A 19,742-nucleotide genomic window follows, 5' to 3' on the forward strand; every position below is an offset into this window, starting at 1 on the left:
CTATACCTAAATCTGAACCGATTTTAACAAAATTTGACACGCTTAACGATACTATTAAACGTACCCCTTGTGCAAAATCACAAATCACGGCAAAACTCTGGCTTTTGTGGCCATATAAGTTCAAATCGGACGAAAGATATATGTGGGAGCTATATCTAAATTTGAACCGATTTCAATCAAATTTACCAAGCATTGGTAGAATGTCAATGCTACCCTCTGTGCAAAATTTCACGAAGATCGGTAGTAAACTTTGGCCTCTGTGGTCATATGAATCTAAATCGAACGAAAGATATATATGGGAGCTATATCTAAATCTGAACAGATTTGGCTGATATTTTGCAAGATTTTCGAGATTCATAAAATATTTGGATGTACGGTATTTCAAGAAAATCGGTTGATAAACACGTTAACTATGACCACATCGGGGATAAATATATATGGCAGCTATATCTAAATCTGAACCGATTTTTTCCAAAACCAATAGCGATTGTCTCTGTCCCAAAAAACGACCCTATGCCAAATTTGAGGACGATCGGACTTAAATTGCGAGCTGTACTTTGTGCACAAAATTACATATACAGACAGACGGACGGACGGACAGACGGACATCGCTAAATCGACTCAGAATTTAATTCTAAGCCGATCGGTATACTAAAAGACGGGTCTATGACCAATATTTCTTGGCGTTACATACAAATGCACAAACTTATTATACCCTGTACCACAGTAGTGGTGAAGGGTATAAACTTTATAATTGTTTTGTTAAGTCTGACGAAATTTGATTAAAGTTCCACAAGACTGAGATGTTACGGAGCATTTACGTCCAAATATTATATACAATGTAGGAAGGCCTCTGGGGAGGGGGCTTAAGGCCGGTATGCACCTCTAGCGAAATTTTCGGTAGCAAAAATTTATTTAAGTCTACAACAAACAAACAGGGCTGTGTACACAAATTTTAAACCAGCTAATCGCTTTTAAAAATTGTTAATATATGTTAGGGAGCCACCGTGGTGCAATGGTTAGCATGCCCACCTTGCATACACAAGGTCGTGGGTTCGATTCCTGCTACGACCGAACACCAAAAAGTTTTTCAACGGTGGATTATCCCACCTCAGTAATGTTGGTGACATTTCTGAGGGTTTCAAAGCTTCTCTAAGTGGTTTCACTGGAATGTGGAACGCCGTTCGGACTCGACTATAAAAAGGAGGTCCCTTGTCATTGAGCTTAACATGGAATCGGGCAGCACTCAGTGATAAGAGAGAAGTTCACCACTGTGGTATCACAATGGACTGAATAGTCTAAGTGAGCCTGATACATCGGGCTGACACATAACCTAACCTAACCTAATATATGTTCCAAATATTCCTCAAATAAATTGTTTATTATTTACAGACCTTTTAAAACTTTTACGCACACAATGATTGTAATAAATTAAATGTTTGCTGCCAAAATATGATTTTGAAAACCCTGTTATTTTCATTAGAGGTGCGTACCAGCTTACGAAATTGAACGCTACCGAAAATTCCGTTAGCATAAATAGCAATGCATTTCTTATGGGAATGAAATTTTTCGCTAGAGGTGCATACCGGCCTTTATAGACCCATTAAAATATGAAAAAAATTGAAGTAAAAAAACTTCCTGTGTAGTTAAAATAATTAACTTCATTGTGAGGACATTTTTGGAAGTTCTTTTAAAATTGTGCCTTTAGAACAACTCCCACTTTTTTGCTGGGAAAAGTGTGGAACTACTTTTAGTTGCTTTATTAAAAATTAATTGTCGAGTTATTTTGATGTATAATTTTTTATTAATTTGAATGAAATAAAACATTAATTGAACCTATAAGTTCAGTATATAAATTTTTAGCTAGGGGGGGCTATAGCCCCCTCTAGGAAAATTTTTCTAGCTACGCTAATGGTTAGGCTAGGTGCCAGCCCGATATTTCAGGTTCACTTAGACTATTCAGTCCATTGTGATACCACATTGCTGAACTTCTCTCTTATCATTGTGTGCTGCCCGATTCCATGTTTAGCTCAATGACAAGGGACCTCCTTTTTATAGCCGAGTCCGAACGGTATTACACATTGCTGTGAAACCACTTAGAGAAACTTTGAAACTCTCAGAAATGTCAACAGCATTACTGAGAGGGGATAATCCACCCCTGCACAACTTTTTGGTGTTTGGTCGAAGCAGGAGTCGACCCTTTGCATACAAGGCGGACATGCCAACCATTGCACCACGGTGTATGATGGTATCAGTCAAGCCTGGGCCTGCTGTTGTATGAGCATACCCGATTGGTGATAGAAGACTTTAATGCCTTCCATGAACTTCGGCATTCTCTCCTGGGTAGTGACCAGAGAGGTACAGCTTTGGCAGAGCAAACCAACCCTCCGATTTATAATCTCAGAACAGCGGAAGTTAACCAAACAAAAGAAAACCAACTGGGGCTGCTTCAGATAATACACAGATCACCGCTTCAGTGAGCTCCCGTCCCCCCATGATTATGTTGCTCAATGGTTGTTCAGTGGCATCATCAACGCAGCAATCGCTCGCTTCATACCCTCTAGTAGAATTGCCCATCTGAGTCCCAACGTAAATAACGCCATCGTGCTAACCTTTAGATCCTAGAATCAGGTAATTGAAACAAGAAATTAGTAAGATAATCGACGAACACAAGCGGAACACATGGTTAGAGCTCCTAGGCACAAGAACAAGTAAGTTGGGGTCAACAGTGAGAGCCGAGTCAATGATACACCACAAATTACCATAACCGAAGTTACCAATGTCATCAAACCATCCAATGTGCTGGGCCACGACAGAATTTCTATGGTAAAGAAGAAGCCTATTATACCCGATGTCTGGAAAATGGGTAGACTGATTCCACTACTGAAGCCAAGCAAAGGCTTGAGCAAGGGTGAATCGTACAGACCGATTTCCCTTCTATCGTCAGTTGCCAAAACACTTGAGCCACTACTCCTCCCCAGCCTTGTAGAGATTTTTTCAGCTGCCGTTTCATAGGCCGATCCTCGGTCAACCATGTCAGGCTCTTCGAGGACTTTGAATATACGTCCCCTACCGGCAAGAACCAAGGTTCTGTATATGCGGGCGCCTGTCGTATGTGGAATTTAGGGATAAGAAGTCAATACCTCGTAGAGTGATATAGGGAGATCCCCAAGATGGGGTGCCATCTCCGGCACTGTTCAATATCTACCTATGATCTATTCCACCTGACGGCGTCGAAATTGTATCATATTGTACAATCATGGCATCCCGGTCCATTGTTGACGACAGTTTTTCCAGTAAGTTTATCAACCGCGCCTTCATAACTAACTAATTCAAAATAATTTTTTTTTAAATATTTTCTTTATTTTTTCTTTTTTTTCTAAATAACAGGATTTCGAAATCGTTTAATCCAATTGATAATGCACTACTGGTAGACTTTAAGCATATAAAATTCATTAAAATTTGTTTTGTGTAAATTCTATATGAAATTAAAAAGCTACAATTAAATAAAATACTATTAAACACTAGACAGCAATGTTAGCATGTGAACATTGTCAACTGTCGTAAAAACAAACAACTAAGATAAAAACAAAAGTTAGGGATAAGGAAAGCAGATAAGTGTATAATACAAAAAAAAAAACAATGGTGTGGGGCTTTTGAATGATGGATAAAAATACATTTACAAAATGTTTATAACAATGCCGCTTAAGGCAGATCATATCTTTTTGGCAAATTAGTTAATGCTATTAACAGTGGTCACTTCAGTTTCAGCGTCATTCTCCTTTTGTTCGGCCAACCATTTGCCAACAGCTTCCATATTTTGTTCCAACCATTTCTTATTGTTCTTAACATTTTCCAAAGCCTCTTTACGGGCGGCTGTTCCAGCGCCTGCCTCAGGGTATTTGGCAAAGAAAGATTCCATTTCATCCAGTTTAGTTTGAGAGGCAAAGCGGGAGGTAATCGAAGGAATCATGCGACCCAAATAACGTTCATTGATACCAAAACGCTCAACCAAACGTGGCCAATTTTCGCGAACATAATCCCATACCAAAGGTTGACCAATACGATTTTGGGCAATGTATTGCAAGCAGGTGAAATAATCTTGACCACGAACATTATTTTCATTCCAAGCCAAATTTATAAAACTAAACGAGAAGAAGGTGAATTAAACATCTGCATAGGTAGCAATGGATACTTGGCAAATTCTATTTACCGTTGTAAAATCCATGGTTCATTAATAGCAGCCAATGATTCCATTAATTTCAATTTTTCTTGAGCATCTGTTTCGGCCAAAAACAATTCCCATACCTGGTTCCAGATGTTCTCATTGCCCACACTTTGCATACCATAATAGTAGACGGTCGATCTAATATCTGGATTGGGTCGATCCGAAGGATTGGCCAACCAAGCAGTAAAACGTTGACCAGCTTCCTCCAAAGCCTCAGGTTCACCATAACCACAGGCAGCATTTAAAATGGTAACACGTAATAGGCTAAAAAAGGAAAGGGAGGAAACATCTCATTGACATACCCACACTTCCCTCCCTGTGTTATACTTACTTTTGCAAATGATCATCATTAACATTCCATGTTACAGATTTGTAAACATTTTTCAAAAGCTCACGGGCATAATCCACAAAATCACGATACATATCAGTGTAATATAATAAATTTTTAATTCCGCTTAAACGTGAGGCAGCCACATTCCAGGGTACATAGTTCAATTCGCTTTCCAAATATTTACTCAAATCTAAAGCTATGCTGTAATCCAATTGACCAGCATCGGCTAAAGCAAAGGCATCATTAATTAAATGGGCACGATCGGAAGAGCTAAAATCTCCTCGAGTTTCTTTGAGAGCGGTGATTAAAGACCTCCACATATCAATGGGATAGTTGACGCGATAGTAACCGACTTGATCTTTGTTGAATTTGATCCATTCAACAGCAGCTGGAGTGGTGATAGTTACTGAAATGGATAAAGACGAGAAACCGTTTATTGTTTTTTTTTTTTTTTTTTTTTTTTAATAAAGCTACAAATTCAAAGACAAGATATTCCTAAAACAAAAACAACATAGCATCATTTTAACTACATTCTGGATATATCGGAAATATCCATCAATTTTCATCTCTGTTTATGCTCTTCAATCAATTTTTGAAATTTTATAGTTTTCGGACATTTTTATATGTTCAATCTAAAGCGAAAGACTAAAAGATAAAAAGTATAACATACAGAAACGGGGCCATATCAGTCCTTTATTTCTAGATTGGGCTCTATGGCCACATTTTTAACAATCCAGCGATGTATTATTTTAGTTTATATAATGGACGGATAGCCAGGAGTACAACATATTAGACCTAGACATCGCAATTATCGACTGCCAAAAACGCAGCTATAAGCTTTTATCAGCTGAACAGATTTTTTATTGGTCCACCAGCTTGTATTCAGATCAAGGAACTCTGCGACAAAGGATATGTCCAAGTTAGGTTAGGTGGCAGCCCAATGTATCAGACTCTCTTAGACTATTCAGTCCATTGTGATACCACAGTGGTGAACTTCTCTCTTATCACTGAGTGCTGCCCGATTCCATATTAAGCTCAATGACAAGGCACCTCGTTCTTATAGCCGAGTCCGAATGGCGTTCCACGTTGCAGTGAAACCACTTAGAGAAGTTTTGAAACATTCAAAAATGTCACCTGCATTACTGAAGTGGGAAATCCACCGCTGAAAAACTGTTTGGTATTAGATCGAACCAGGATATGTCCAGTGTGATCTGGTGATGAGTCGGGTGGGCGGGAGGCCGAGTGTCATGTGGCCATTTGTTACAGATGGAACACACGTCAGCTTCGTTCAATCAATAATTGATAAGTAGGAATTGAAGCGGCTGCACTAGTCTGATCTTAGTTGGGACAAAACTACACTGGACTGCCGCAGAAGGTCTCTTTCCTTTGGTCCTATGGGCGGTGATCGAGTGCGAAAAATAGAATGAACCTTCTAGCTTCTCACAGCTTTAGCTACAGTATCCTTAAGAATCATATTCAGACCTGCCTGGTATGCTGCCTGATAAAGAGGCGTTCTTCAAATTGAAGTTCAAAACCTACATTCCTGGTTGCCTATGCCCGTTTCACTGTACGGGGTCTGGTATTTTTATCCGCAAAATCCACATACGTCTGGCGCCCACATAAATACCCGATATTTGGTTCCTGCCGGTTCTTGATGTCCTCTACATGGTTGACCGTGTCGAAAGACTTCGATCAAGCCCAATGAGTACTGTCCTGTGACACGGCTTGTGCTGGTTGAGTCCCCTATTTATGTATACTGAAATGACATGTAAAGCTTTCGTAATACTGTGCACCTTACGGACTCCATGTTGATGGTTGGCAGCTGGAAAAGGCTGGGGAGGAGTAGTGCCAGAAGTACCTTGGCTACTGACAATAGAAGGGATATCGATCTGTACAAATCACCCTTGCTAGAGCCTTTGTCTAGCTTCAGTAGTGGAATCACCCTAGCTAGTTAATGAATGATTCCAAAGACATGTATACTTTGTATGGTCTCAAAGCCATATATTTGTATACCTTCCATTCATGAACGAAATGACTATGCTAACCAAGCAAAAACTCTTATTACCAAATAATCTAGTAACTACGCGGTAGAATACAGGTATATATTTACTTACATTCATTATCATTATAATTAAATATGCTGCGTTGGACTTCTTGATTAGATTTGGTGAAATAGGTAATTGGAATAGACCAATGATAGCTGAAAAGAAAAAATGAATTTTATTCAACATGTAAATGATAGTAAACTTCAAACATACTTAAATGGAGAATCATTATAAATGCCATTGTAATCTTCAGGATTGGCAAAGAATCTCTTTTGTGTTAGGGTATAAGTATTTCCATTACGTTTAACTTCGACTACAGGCAAACCCATTTGTTCAGTCCATGTTTGCATGATCAATCTAAAACAAATGAAATTAACTTTAATTGAAGCAGAGAGGTAATTAATAAGTGAAGATTTTATTCCTCTTGGTGTCACCAATGGGGTTGAGACAGATAGACAATCAAGATTCAAAATCAAATTGACTTATTGGCCAAAAAGACTTACAATTAAATCAACTGGAAAATTCGACTAAACACTTTCGTTTTAGTTTTGCTTACTTTTCACAACGATTTTTTTTTTCAATTTATAATCTTTTTATTGTTTCCATTGAGCCATAATTCATTTTTGACCATTTGGCCAAAATTAACGCCCACGCTGACAACAGGAATAAATGCAAGTTATTTAACAAAAATACATACTTGACATCGAAATCGAAATTCAGTGCTTCAACTTCAGTAAGGAAATCATTGGTTTCGGCATTGGTCATGTAGAAATTATTCAAATAGTTGGTGGTGGCATTACGGAATTTTTCAGGGCCTACCAAATCTTCCAACATACGAATGACCGAAGCTCCCTTTGAATAAGTAATGCTATCGAATAATTCGGTAATTTGACTGGGACTTTCTACCGTTTGGACAATAGGATGTGAGGCTAGAGTAGCATCTAATTTCATGACACCATGTAAATCGGCAGTAAGGAATTGGGAAAGCTATAAAAAAATGTCAATATATATTAAGTGTACTTTTATCAATTGAACCAAAATAAAATCTCACCATATCCCAATCTGGATGAATATGATGAACGCCCTTATATTCTATGTAACTGGCAAAACCTTCATTCAACCACAAATCATTCCACCATTTCATGGTAACTGTAAAAAAAAAGATATTATTGAATCATCCAAATTCTAGCTGAATTTACTTACCCAAATTTCCAAACCACATATGGGCCAATTCATGGGCAATGACAGTAGCCACACGTTGTTGATTTGAGCTGGCACTAATAGACCTATCATATAACAAAGCCGTTTCACGATAAGTTACCAAACCCCAATGTTCCATGGCACCCGAAACAAAATCTGGTATAGCAGCCATATCAAGTTTAGGCAAAGGATATGAAATATTGAAGTATTCGATATAATACTCTGTGATTCCAACACCAACATTCAAGGCATAGTCCACTTTATCGACTTGGGCAGCCGTGGAGAATACTCGCATTTGGAAATCTCGAGCTCCTTGCAAAACACCACGTACGGTTTTCTCTTTGAAAGCAAAATCTGAGACAATAAAGCAGGCCAAATATGTGCTCATTGGTTCACTTTCGGCGAAATGAACTTCAGTTAATCCATTTCCCAGATCGTTCTCGCTCTAAAACAAGATGGATTAAAATTTAATCTCAATGTGCTATAGAGTATTGCAGAGTACCACTTACCTCTACATTCATATTAGATAACGCATGATAACCATCTCCAGTAGGTCTGACCAAAGTAATGGTGAACATGGCCTTCATTGCTGGTTCATCAAAGCAAGGGAAAGCTTGTCGGGCATAGGTGGGCTCAAATTTGGAAGTTGCTATATTTCTGCAGAAATTAATCAAACAAAGTAAATTTAATATCACAATGAAAAATCAGTTAGGTGAGAGTTTTGTTTTCCTAAAATACAAGCATGGCCTTAAACTATCCCTCTCCCCATTGCTAATTTAAATACCTTTTCTCATTACGTTTCTTATCCAAATATGAACTTTGATATAAACCAACTATCCGATCAATCAGTGATCCATTAAAGACCAATTGCATAGAATAATTTCCTATTTCCAAGGGCTCTGCAAATTCCGTTACCCAATACTCCAGTTGGGGATGTTCGAAAGTCAATGATGGTTCTATAGATCGTAACGGTTTCATATCGTCGTCGAGACGTTGTACATCTTTGGTCTCCACACTAAGAAGTTTTGAATGTAGTGGTATAAATGATATAGGTTTCAATACCTCCAGTCTTATTGTTAGATTGCCGGAAAATGTCTTATTGGTCAAATCCGGTTGTAGTCTTAGCAAATATTTGTGTGGTCGTATTTCCCGTGGCAAACGGAATGACAATTGCTGCCATATTTTCGATGTATTCATGATGCTGGGAGCCAATGTCGTTTTGTTGAAACGATAAGTGTTCGCTGGTGGTTTTGTTGGCTCAGCTACAGGACGAAAACGAAGAATTGGTTTTGTGGATAATGGTATACCTCCGTTGATAGTGGAAAACTCTTGTTGTTCACTAGCTTGCAGTATCGTCTCGTTATACGAGAAATCTAAGGTTGAAATATGAATATCATATAATATCTTATAAATAAGGATTCTTCGCTTGAAATGACACAAAAGCTGAATTCATTTAGAATCCCAGACGTATATTTCTAAAGGTTTAAAGTTCTAATTCAATCACTACCGTTAACACATTTAGGAATTGTTTTTACCAACCCAGTCAAATCAATTTAAATTCAGATTGAAATTCGTTTCATTTAAGTTTAAATTACGATGTTGAAATCAGTCTGTTTGTTCAGTTCAGTTTTTTGATTTAAACTCTTCAGATTTTAAATTTCAGTTAAAAAAAAAAACTTCTTTTCAGTTCAGTTTTTTGCATTTATTAAAGTAATAAAATTAAATTTAATTAATTGTGTTCCATTTAAAAAAATTAAGGTTTAAATGTGATTTTATAAGGGTAAAATCGCATTCTTCACTTGAAATGACACAAAAAGCTGATTTCATTTAGAATCCCAGAAAGTATGTATTTCTAAAGGTTTCTTACAAAAGTTCTAATACAATCTAATACAATACCGGACCTGTAATAAGTAGCAGCTGTCAATAAGCATGTATACTTGTATACTATATACTTATAAACTTACTGTAGTGGCGCAAGTAGCTGAAATAGTTTCCTTATATGGCCCGTTCAACTCATAAGGTTGGACATAAGGATTTGGGCATCTAAATGAAATTTTCGCTAACATAAGTATCTGAGATATTTCTATTTTAGTGGGCAATTGCGTAAACTGCTGATATTTTCTTTGCAGCATGAACCGTAATGTTAGCAATTGGTATTTTAATATTTTACTTCTCAGCTTTGCGTATGAATCGACTATTAGCCTGAACCCTCTGCTATCGATTATGTGGTTGCTGTTTTAGCATGCAAATTCAATGGTCCAGTGAAGAGTATGTCAGACTATCACTCCGGATGCCCGGGTTCGATACCCGTCATCCTCTTTTTAAATATAGAATTATTTTTTTTATTTTTTTTTACTTTTTATTTATTTTTAATTTTTATTTTTTTATTTTGCTATGATTTTTCTTCTTTGTGTGCTTGGGTGAGTGGGTTTATGGGCAGATCATTAGTTTGAGGTAGCGCTGTTGATGCTCTGTCCGCTGTTAAGTGAGTCACTGTTAATGGGGCAGCTGCTGTTAACGGATTAACAGTGATCGCCTGTTTTTCATAGCTCAGAGGAAGTGTGTTGGACTACGGCGCAGGAAACCTGGGTTCGACTCCTCGCTCGGTCGTGTCCTGAGAGATGGTTTTTTTTCGTCCGTGTGGTGAAAATTTGCCTATGTTGATGGCAAAAGTGTGTAGCTTTTACGACCACATTAATATTTTTGGGATGTATGAGTGAGCATTTCTTGGAATGGGGAGCCATATTGTCCTTGGAAAATGTATGATGCTGTTTGATAATGGCCGATGTGGTTCTTTTCGGAGTTATGAAAGGGTAGAAAAGGGGGTGCTGTGATAGCCATCTTCCACAGTTTCCTTTGAATTTTGGTATCCGGCACATTGACTTCTCGTGGAAGGCAAACTATTGCTCTTTAGTTGGAATTTTTCTTTTTCATCGTTGTTGATCACAGCCATGTAAGTTTCCCTAAACTGTTTGAGAACTGATATCTTTTTCTTTGCTTGGATTTGGCTTGTTGAGAAAATATACTTTTCTTTTTGTGCTTCAGACTTAAAGGATACTTCGAGTGGGAAAATTCTACAACAAAGATCCTTTGAGGGAAACTAAATTTTGCTGCAACCCGAAGATTTCTCCAGCTTTAGTTGGAGGTTATCTGTTATTGGGCGATTTTGCTTGGAATTAGCCTTTTGCTGGTTGGATATCGTTGGCTCCCTGTTATTTCTGTTGGGCTTTGTCCAATATCATTTACGCTCCAAAGTCTCTTGGCTAAACATAAATGGTAATTTTGTTTTACACTTCTCTCTTGGACGAAGGAATGATACATATAACAGACTCTCAATTCCTCCACAGATTCGCTTTGAAGACCCCTTTCGTCTGTCACCATTGCTCTCCTATTTTTGCCAATAAACCAAATTCGATAGGAGAGCACAGTTATCAGTGGGTTGCTGTTAGTGCCGGTTTGCGAGTTGGTGACGTCGGTAAGGCTCAATACCGCGGTGATTGTGTCCGTCGGGTATCTTAGGCTGATAAATACCTTGTTGGGCTCTTGGGCTGTGTAAATTGTGCAGAAAGTGGAGTGAAATAACAATTTTGGATTTTTAGCCTTTCTGTCGTCCTGATATCCTATTTGAGGAAAAAAAAAAAAACCATCATAACAACACCGTATTTTCGGTTGATCCTTTGATTTTGAAACTTGGTGATTGAAATTTGAGGTGTAAATATTTGTTAATATAGTTTAATAAGTTTGCATAAAATTAATCGGAAGTGAAGCGTTGAAAACTTAAAGTCAATCTACAATTAATTTTCAATTTTTAAGTAATTCCCTTCGAAGTTACAGATTCCGGCTAAAAATCGGTTTTCATAATTTTTGAAACATAACGGTTGGAATAAATTTTTATTTTTTTTGCTTCCATCGGTATAAATATAACTAAAGAAAAAATATTTAAAGTGCATAAAAAAAACAAACAAAAAGACATTAAGAACATAACATTCGTATATGAATATATACGTGAATGGACAATTAAAACAAAAGAAAAATAATACCACAGGAATATATTCAAAGTGAACAAAACCCCCTCCTGCTCACCACCCCTGAAAGGCCTTTCATCGTTGGATAGCAGCATATGTTCAAAGTAAGTGATCAAGATTTTCTTTTGGTTATTTTTTGTACTTGTGTGATATGTATTTTTGGCAGTTTGTATGCTGAGAGAAACTCGTATAACTCCCGTTATTTGAGTCTCTCAGTTGATCCGTATAAATTCAGAAAAATATTAAAATATAAACTAATTTAAATAATATTGTTTATATACCTTTTTGAATCCTGTTTTTCATACGAAAATGTGTTTTTACTGTTAATTAAAATAGTCCTTGTAATCCTGCCGTTAAATACATATACACTTTAGTTAAATTGTAGTATTGCTATGCTAACGAATGCACAATAACATACTTCTGTTGAATCTGTTAATCTCCCATGTTGGTGTTACACAAATAGTCATGCGCAGTTTTGGAAGCACTGGACTTGATGTTAATTATATATGTGCATCGATTTCGGTAACGAAATTGCAATTATGATTTTTAAATGATTATCCGTTCGCATAGCATTACTATATTGAAAAATATTACCGTGGAATCAAAATTTGTATATATAACTTGGCTTGCAAACCTATTTCGACCTATAATATCGAAGAAATTACAATAAATTTACCAAAATTCATTTGATTTTAATTTGCCCCGCATGTTAACATTTATATCGGTGTGAAGAATAACATAGTGGGTCAAAGACCTAATGATCACGATTGTGGTTGTTGTTTTGTTTGCATTAGGTTAAATGTATCGAAATATTTTTTTTCGTCTAACATTCGTGATAAAATCTCGCAGATACTGGTAGTTTTTTTCTTTTCGCTTCCGATTTTAATGTTGCCGCGTTGTTAGTAAAAATAGCTCTATTTATATATAGGAAAGTTTACGAATAATTTATTTTTTTTTATAATTTGGTTATTGCATATAATTTGAGTCTGTGAATTTTGAATTCTTTTTATAGTAATTAATCTGTAATATCATTTGCTCTCGGCTATAATGTTCTACCATTTACATGTATCAAGGAAAACTGTTATGAATGTTATAGTTAAATGAATTTTTTTTCTTTTCGACATTAACTTTTGGTCTTGTTTGGATTAAATATATGGATTTTCATTCTATGAATATGAACTAAATATTTTCGATTTTGATTTGTAGGGGCCGAAGGTAAAAGGGTAGGGTTACAATGTGTGGGTTTACCAGTTATTTTCGTTCGATATCGGATTTTTAGGGTAAACAGGAAGGGCGGGCTATATGTTTGTACGAATGACATCTAAGTACAGACCCTGAACACTTCGAGGTGCTCTAAACCCTGATTCTATCTTGTCTGTTGTTTTTCCATTTTCCCTGCGACAACCGCACGCAACACAATTTTTTTAAATTATAGCATCGATCTCCTTGTTCGAAGGTGGCAAGATCCCACCCCATCCGACGAGCAATAAGGCTGGCCAGAAGCGTGCCATTGCCTTGGACCTTTGAGTAAGGATAAGGGACTATGATTTTTTTCAGTGGACCGACGTATGCTACAGTTTTATGGCGCCCAACGTGGGGCCCGAGTGAATCGGAAATATATATGGATTTTGATTTGTTGACTCTTGGTATTTTCTCAAGAAAATATCGAAGCTTTTTCACTCTGGTCCTAATTTTTCTTCTTCATTTCTTTTTGCTTTTCTATTTTCTTATTATTTTTCATTTCTTATCATTGTGATGTGATTTCATTGGAACTTATATTTTTGGAAATGCAGAGGTGCTACATAATATAACCGGAAATCAACCCACTTTGCCTCAGATTCTAGTTGATTTGTCAATATGGTTTCTATGCTCTAGGAAGTTAGATATTTGGCTTTTGGTTGGATTCTAACCTTGACACAGAAGTCTTTGGGACAATTCTACACTTTCTCTCTTCATGGTTTGGAATATAGTTGTGTTAGTGATGACGTGATTAGCCAAATGTGAACTTTTCTTGCCTTTACTTTTGCCTTCTTTTTATATCTTTTTTTCTTGTTGCTTTGATTTCCTCGAAGTGTTTTTTTTATATTGTTTTAATAACTCTACCTTACCATCGGCTACCTTAACAAATCAAAGTTGTATTCAGAGTGATTTCATTTGCTTTTGTTTATAGTTTTTGATATATTTTTTAGAGAGTTTTCTATTAATTGGGATATTTTTTTCTGCTTGTATAATTGGTAATTTTTCTCGGGAGTTGGTGCAAGCATTTCTTTTATAATTTATTGTTTAGGTTGGTTTACTTTCTGTCCGGATTTTTTTTTTTGATATTTATTTATCTATTTTTTTTCTCTTGAATTTCTAAATTACTATTGTGGGTATGAGTCTCGCTAGAAGTACGGAGGATCTTTCTTTGGCAGGTATTTCTGATGAGAATCCCACCTGTGGGATATGCAAGTCTCTCATCACCAGTCCGTCCGCTTTGACAGAATCACCTTGTAATCATGCATTTCATAAAATATGTATCTCGATCATATTAAGAGCAGCTCGAACTGTCCGATTTGCGGGGCAAGGATAACGAAAAGTAGCAAGCCAGAGACCTCTGGTAGTGGCCAGAAGCAGGCTTCATCAATGATTACTCGGTCCTATGCAAAGGCTAAGAATTTCGATGCTAGTAGAACTGGAGAGTCAGCTCCTCAGGATTCTGGTCAGTCGGCCAGGATACAGTCCGATATTACCCAGCCTATGTCAACTTTAACTATTGAGGGGGTTAAGGAATTGGTATCTGCTTTAATGCAGGAGCAACAGGCTCACCTCTTGTCGACATTGTCTTCACAAATTACTACGTTGGTGGAAAAGAGTGTTGACGCGAATGTTTCTCGTTTGTGCCCCAACCCTCCCCCGCAAATGAATTGTACATCATCTCCTGCTGCAGTTTCTAACCCGGTTATGCGCACTTTGCCTGATGTTGAGCAGCGAACCCTTGAGCAGTTGTTAGGTTTGCCTCCTTCCAGTAATGATCGACATAGGCATAGCTTCATTAATGGTAATGGCTCAGCAGCTCCTTTGGAGAGCAGGTCTCGTTCTAATGGCCAGAGTACTGTTTCCGAGCTAGCTTTTAGGCCTGATAAGGTTAGTCAGATAATGGCTAATTGGAGATTGAAGTTCAATGGTAGTGCTGGATGTTTACCTGTTGATAGTTTCATATATCGGGTGGAGGCTTTGACTAAGCAGACTCTTGACGGTAATTTTGAGATTTTGTGCAGGAGTGCGAGTGCTCTTTTTGAGGGGAAAGCCAGTGATTGGTTTTGGAGGTTTCATCGTACAGTAGGTAATATCGATTGGTGTGAGCTTTGTAAGGCTCTGCGACATCAATATCGGGATTCGAGGACTGATGTGGATTTCAGAGAATTGATCCGTGACAGGAAACAGAAGGTCAATGAATCATTCGATAGTTTCTACGAATCGGTTATTGATTTGGTTGATAGACTTGATAAACCTCTTGATGACAGGACTTTGGTTGAGATTTTGCGCAGAAATCTTTTACCTGAAATTCAACACGAAATTTTGAACATGACCATATCGTCAGTGGGTCAGCTCCGTGAGATTTGTAGGCGACGGGAATTTTTTATGCAGGACATACACCGGAAGCATGGAGTTTCCAATTCCAGAGTAGGTAATTTTAATAAGAGAATTTCTGAGATTGAGATTCAGGAACCGGAAATGCCTGTGTATGAGGAAGTATCTGAGATTGCGCTGACTTGTTGGAATTGCCGGAAATCCGGCCATAGATACCAGGACTGTTTAGCAGAGAGGTCCATATTTTGTTACGGTTGTGGTGCGCCCCAGGTGTATAAACCGAACTGCCTTAAGTGTAATGGGGCTTCAAAAAACTTCCAAGCGTTGGCACAGAAAAGTGCCTCCAATCAGGACACTTGTCCACGGTCATCTCAAACCCAATAATCAACCCTAGCCATTCATATGTTGACCATACCCTGATTAAGTCAAGTTTAAACGAATGCGACCACCAAGGAAATAAAATTTGTGATGGAATTAAAATTTTGAAATCGGATAGGAATACCATTACACCCAATTCAAATGATTTAGATACAAATCCCAGTTTGTTAGGACCACGGCCATTAATACCACTACACTTGCGTTTGGAGAATTATTATCGTGTTCGTGAACGGATCTTTAAGGACGGACCAGTATTGGCCAGGTCGAAACGCCGTATGCGTAATTTTTGGCGGAATGTTAAGTCTTGTAAACGTAACTTTGCTGTGTCATTTCTGGAAAAGCCTGGTGACGTTCGGCCATATGCTGAGGTACGCTTGCTAGATAAATGTATGGTGGGTTTGTTAGATACGGGTGCTTCGGTGACGTGTTTAGGAGCACAGGCGGCGTTGGATTTTCTTAGTTCTGAGGTACCCTATAAAAAGTTGAATATTTCTGTTAATACTGCTGACGGTAGGCCTCAGAATGTTGCGGGGGTTGTTCAATCTGAAATAAGTTTTCGTGGAAGGACATTGCTCTTGACAATTTACATTGTTCCGAGTTTATCGCAGAACCTAATTTTAGGCATTGATTTTTGGAGATCGTTCGATTTACTTCCTTCGGCGTTATTTCCTACTGTTTGTGCCTCGAATTTTTTGTCATGTGTGGATAATACCTTTACTGATAAAAACTTGTCTTCTGATCAGATCGTTGAATTAAGGAAAGCTATTGAATTGTTTCCGTCATTCGCGAAAGAGGGGTTGGGAAAAACGAACCTGATTTGCCATGTTATTAATACGGGTGAGGCCAAGCCCATCAAGCAGAGACATTTTCCTGTGTCTCCAGCTATTGAGAGACTAATCTACGATGAGTTAGATCGCATGTTATCCATGGGCGTGATTGAGGAATCGACCAGTCCTTGGTCATCTCCAATCGTGTTGCATAGGAAACCTGGTAAGAATAGACTGTGCCTCGACAGTCGAAAACTGAACGCTGTGACTGAGGGAGACGCTTATCCACTTCCTCATATAGACGGCATTTTGAGCCGTCTGCCTAAGGCTGAATATATCAGCAGTCTTGACTTAAAGGATGCCTTTTGGCAGATACCATTGGACGAATCGTCGAAAGGTAAAACCGCATTTACTGTCCCTGGGAGACCGCTTTATCACTTTAAGGTAATGCCCTTTGGTCTGTGCAATGCGCCACAGACCATGTGCAGGCTCATGGACAGGGTGATACCAGCGTCTCTTAGGACAGAAGTGTTGGTGTATCTGGACGATCTGTTAGTGGTATCTTCAACATTTGATCGCCACGTTGAAGTTTTAAAGGAAGTAGCTAAGTGTTTACGAGTTTCTGGTCTCACTATTAATGTGGAGAAGAGTAAATTTTGTATGACTGAAGTCCGATATTTAGGCCATGTAGTTGGGGACGGGACAATTCGAACAGACCCGGACAAAGTAGCGGCCATCGCAGAATTTCCGACGCCGAGGTCTGTTAAACAAGTTAGACGATTTTTAGGTATGTCAGGTTGGTACAGAAAGTTCATTAGGAACTATGCTGCCATTTCTGCCCCACTTACTGATCTTCTCAAAGTCAATCGAAAATTTGTTTGGACCAATGATGCCCAAAAATCTTTTGAAGAATTAAAATCCATTCTGTGCTCAGCTCCTGTTTTACACAGCCCAGATTTTTCACAGCCGTTTTATATACACTGTGATGCTAGCAAAACAGGGATAGGAGGAGTATTGGTGCAAAAAAATGCGGAGGGTGAAGAGTTTCCCATAGCTTTCATGTCCAAGAAACTTAACCAAGCCCAACGTAACTATAGTGTCACCGAACAAGAATGTTTGGCTGCCATGTTGAGCATTAAAAAGTTCAGAGCTTATGTCGAAGGTCATGAGTTCACTGTGGTCACTGATCATGCATCATTAAAGTGGCTCATGTCCCAGAGTGACTTAAGTACAAGGCTGGCCAGATGGGCTTTAAAACTTCAGGGATATCGGTTTAAAATAGAGCATAGAAAGGCGTCGCAGAATGTAGTTCCTGATGCACTTTCACGTGTCAATACCGATGACTTGTCCGAGATATTTGGTTTGTCCGAAGCAGGGAATAACCGTGGGGTTTTTGTAGATTTAAAATCTACTCATTTTTCATCCGATGACTATGTTGACTTGCTGAAAAGGGTTGAAAAGAATATCGACTCCACACCTGACTTGAAAATTGTCGATGGGTATTTATATAGAAGGACTGATCATGCTGTCGGGGAACAAACTATTGATGATTTAGCATGGAAGCTTTGGGTTCCTAAGGGTCTTGTACCTGACGTTTTGAGGAAACACCATGACGATCCCATGTCTGCGCATGCAGGCATTAACAAGACACTTGAGCAAATCAGGCGTTTTTACTTCTGGCCAGGTATGGTGAATGACGTCCGTGATTATATCAACTCGTGTGAGGTTTGTAAGGCTACGAAACATTCGAACCAGATTTTGAGACCGCCAATGGGGGACACTGGGGAGACTAGACGGTTCTTTCAGAAATTGTATGTCGATTTTTTGGGTCCATATCCGAGGTCGAGATCAGGACATATAGGTATTTTTATCGTTTTGGATCATTTTTCCAAATTTGTTTTTATTCATCCCGTTCGTAAGTTTACCGCTGATGCTATAGTGAATTATATGGAGGAGTATCTGTTTCATACTTTTGGTGTTCCTGAGATTGTTGTATCCGACAATGGTACTCAGTTCAAGGCGAATAAATTTAATGACTTGTTGAAGTCCTATAATGTATCTCATGTTTATACCGCTGTTCATTCCCCTCAGGCGAATGCGTCTGAGAGGGTAAACCGCTCTGTTCTTTCGGCCATTAAGGCATACGTTCGCCCGGATCAGAAGGATTGGGATGAGAAGTTGAGTAGTATTTCATGTGCCCTAAGATCATCACTTCATTCATCCATTGGAACATCTCCATATTTTATGGCATTTGGCCAGCATATGGTGACGAATGCATCTAGCTATCGCTTGTTAAGACAGCTCAATTTACTTGAGGATCGTTCGGTACGATTTGATCGTTCTGATTCTTTTGATATCGTAAGGAGTAAAGCGGCTAGGGTTATGAGGAGACAATTTGAGAGAAACGAGAGGGCATACAACCTTAGATCGCGAGAGGTTACGTATAAAGTTGGTCAGGAAGTGTTTAGAAGGAATTTCAGTCAGAGTAAGTTTGAGACAGGCTATAACTCTAAGCTGGCTCCAACATTTTTAAAGGCCCGCATACGTCGGAAAATTGGTAATTCTTATTATGAGCTTGAGGATCTACAAGGGAAGTTAGTAGGCACATATCATGCAAAGGATATTAAACAGTAGTTAACATCTACTTGCGGTATCAGCCGTCATTTCCTGGTAGTCTCTGGTGGCTGATCTTGGTGGGGGGTATATGTAGTGGCGCAAGTAGCTGAAATAGTTTCCTTATATGGCCCGTTCAACTCATAAGGTTGGACATAAGGATTTGGGCATCTAAATGAAATTTTCGCTAACATAAGTATCTGAGATATTTCTATTTTAGTGGGCAATTGCGTAAACTGCTGATATTTTCTTTGCAGCATGAACCGTAATGTTAGCAATTGGTATTTTAATATTTTACTTCTCAGCTTTGCGTATGAATCGACTATTAGCCTGAACCCTCTGCTATCGATTATGTGGTTGCTGTTTTAGCATGCAAATTCAATGGTCCAGTGAAGAGTATGTCAGACTATCACTCCGGATGCCCGGGTTCGATACCCGTCATCCTCTTTTTAAATATAGAATTATTTTTTTTATTTTTTTTTACTTTTTATTTATTTTTAATTTTTATTTTTTTATTTTGCAATGATTTTTCTTCTTTGTGTGCTTGGGTGAGTGGGTTTATGGGCAGATCATTAGTTTGAG

At 38.2% G+C, this 19,742-nt stretch overlaps 1 protein-coding gene across 3 annotated transcripts in view; it reads right to left on the reverse strand.

Moving 5' to 3' along the window:
- Positions 1 to 3,341: 3,341 nt before the first annotated feature.
- LOC142223961 (glutamyl aminopeptidase-like) overlaps positions 3,342 to 19,742 on the reverse strand; it is a 65,335-nt gene continuing 48,934 nt past the window's right edge. For 2 of the 3 annotated variants that reach the window (XM_075293764.1, XM_075293771.1), the window contains exons 3-12: positions 8,589 to 9,177; positions 8,314 to 8,461; positions 7,808 to 8,249; positions 7,656 to 7,753; positions 7,302 to 7,591; positions 6,818 to 6,961; positions 6,674 to 6,759; positions 4,560 to 4,965; positions 4,214 to 4,492; positions 3,342 to 4,145 (exon numbers count right to left, since the gene is read on the reverse strand). In XM_075293764.1, coding sequence (XP_075149879.1) covers positions 3,734 to 4,145; positions 4,214 to 4,492; positions 4,560 to 4,965; positions 6,674 to 6,759; positions 6,818 to 6,961; positions 7,302 to 7,591; positions 7,656 to 7,753; positions 7,808 to 8,249; positions 8,314 to 8,461; positions 8,589 to 9,177 — 2,894 coding nt within the window. In that variant the 3' untranslated portion in view covers positions 3,342 to 3,733. The remainder of the gene's footprint in view (positions 4,146 to 4,213; positions 4,493 to 4,559; positions 4,966 to 6,673; positions 6,760 to 6,817; positions 6,962 to 7,301; positions 7,592 to 7,655; positions 7,754 to 7,807; positions 8,250 to 8,313; positions 8,462 to 8,588; positions 9,178 to 19,742) is intronic. The other variant, XM_075293780.1, reaches the window with a different exon arrangement.

The sequence above is a fragment of the Haematobia irritans genome, chromosome 1 (genome assembly GCF_050003625.1).
Source record: "Haematobia irritans isolate KBUSLIRL chromosome 1, ASM5000362v1, whole genome shotgun sequence".
Classification (NCBI taxonomy): Eukaryota; Metazoa; Arthropoda; class Insecta; order Diptera; family Muscidae; genus Haematobia; species Haematobia irritans.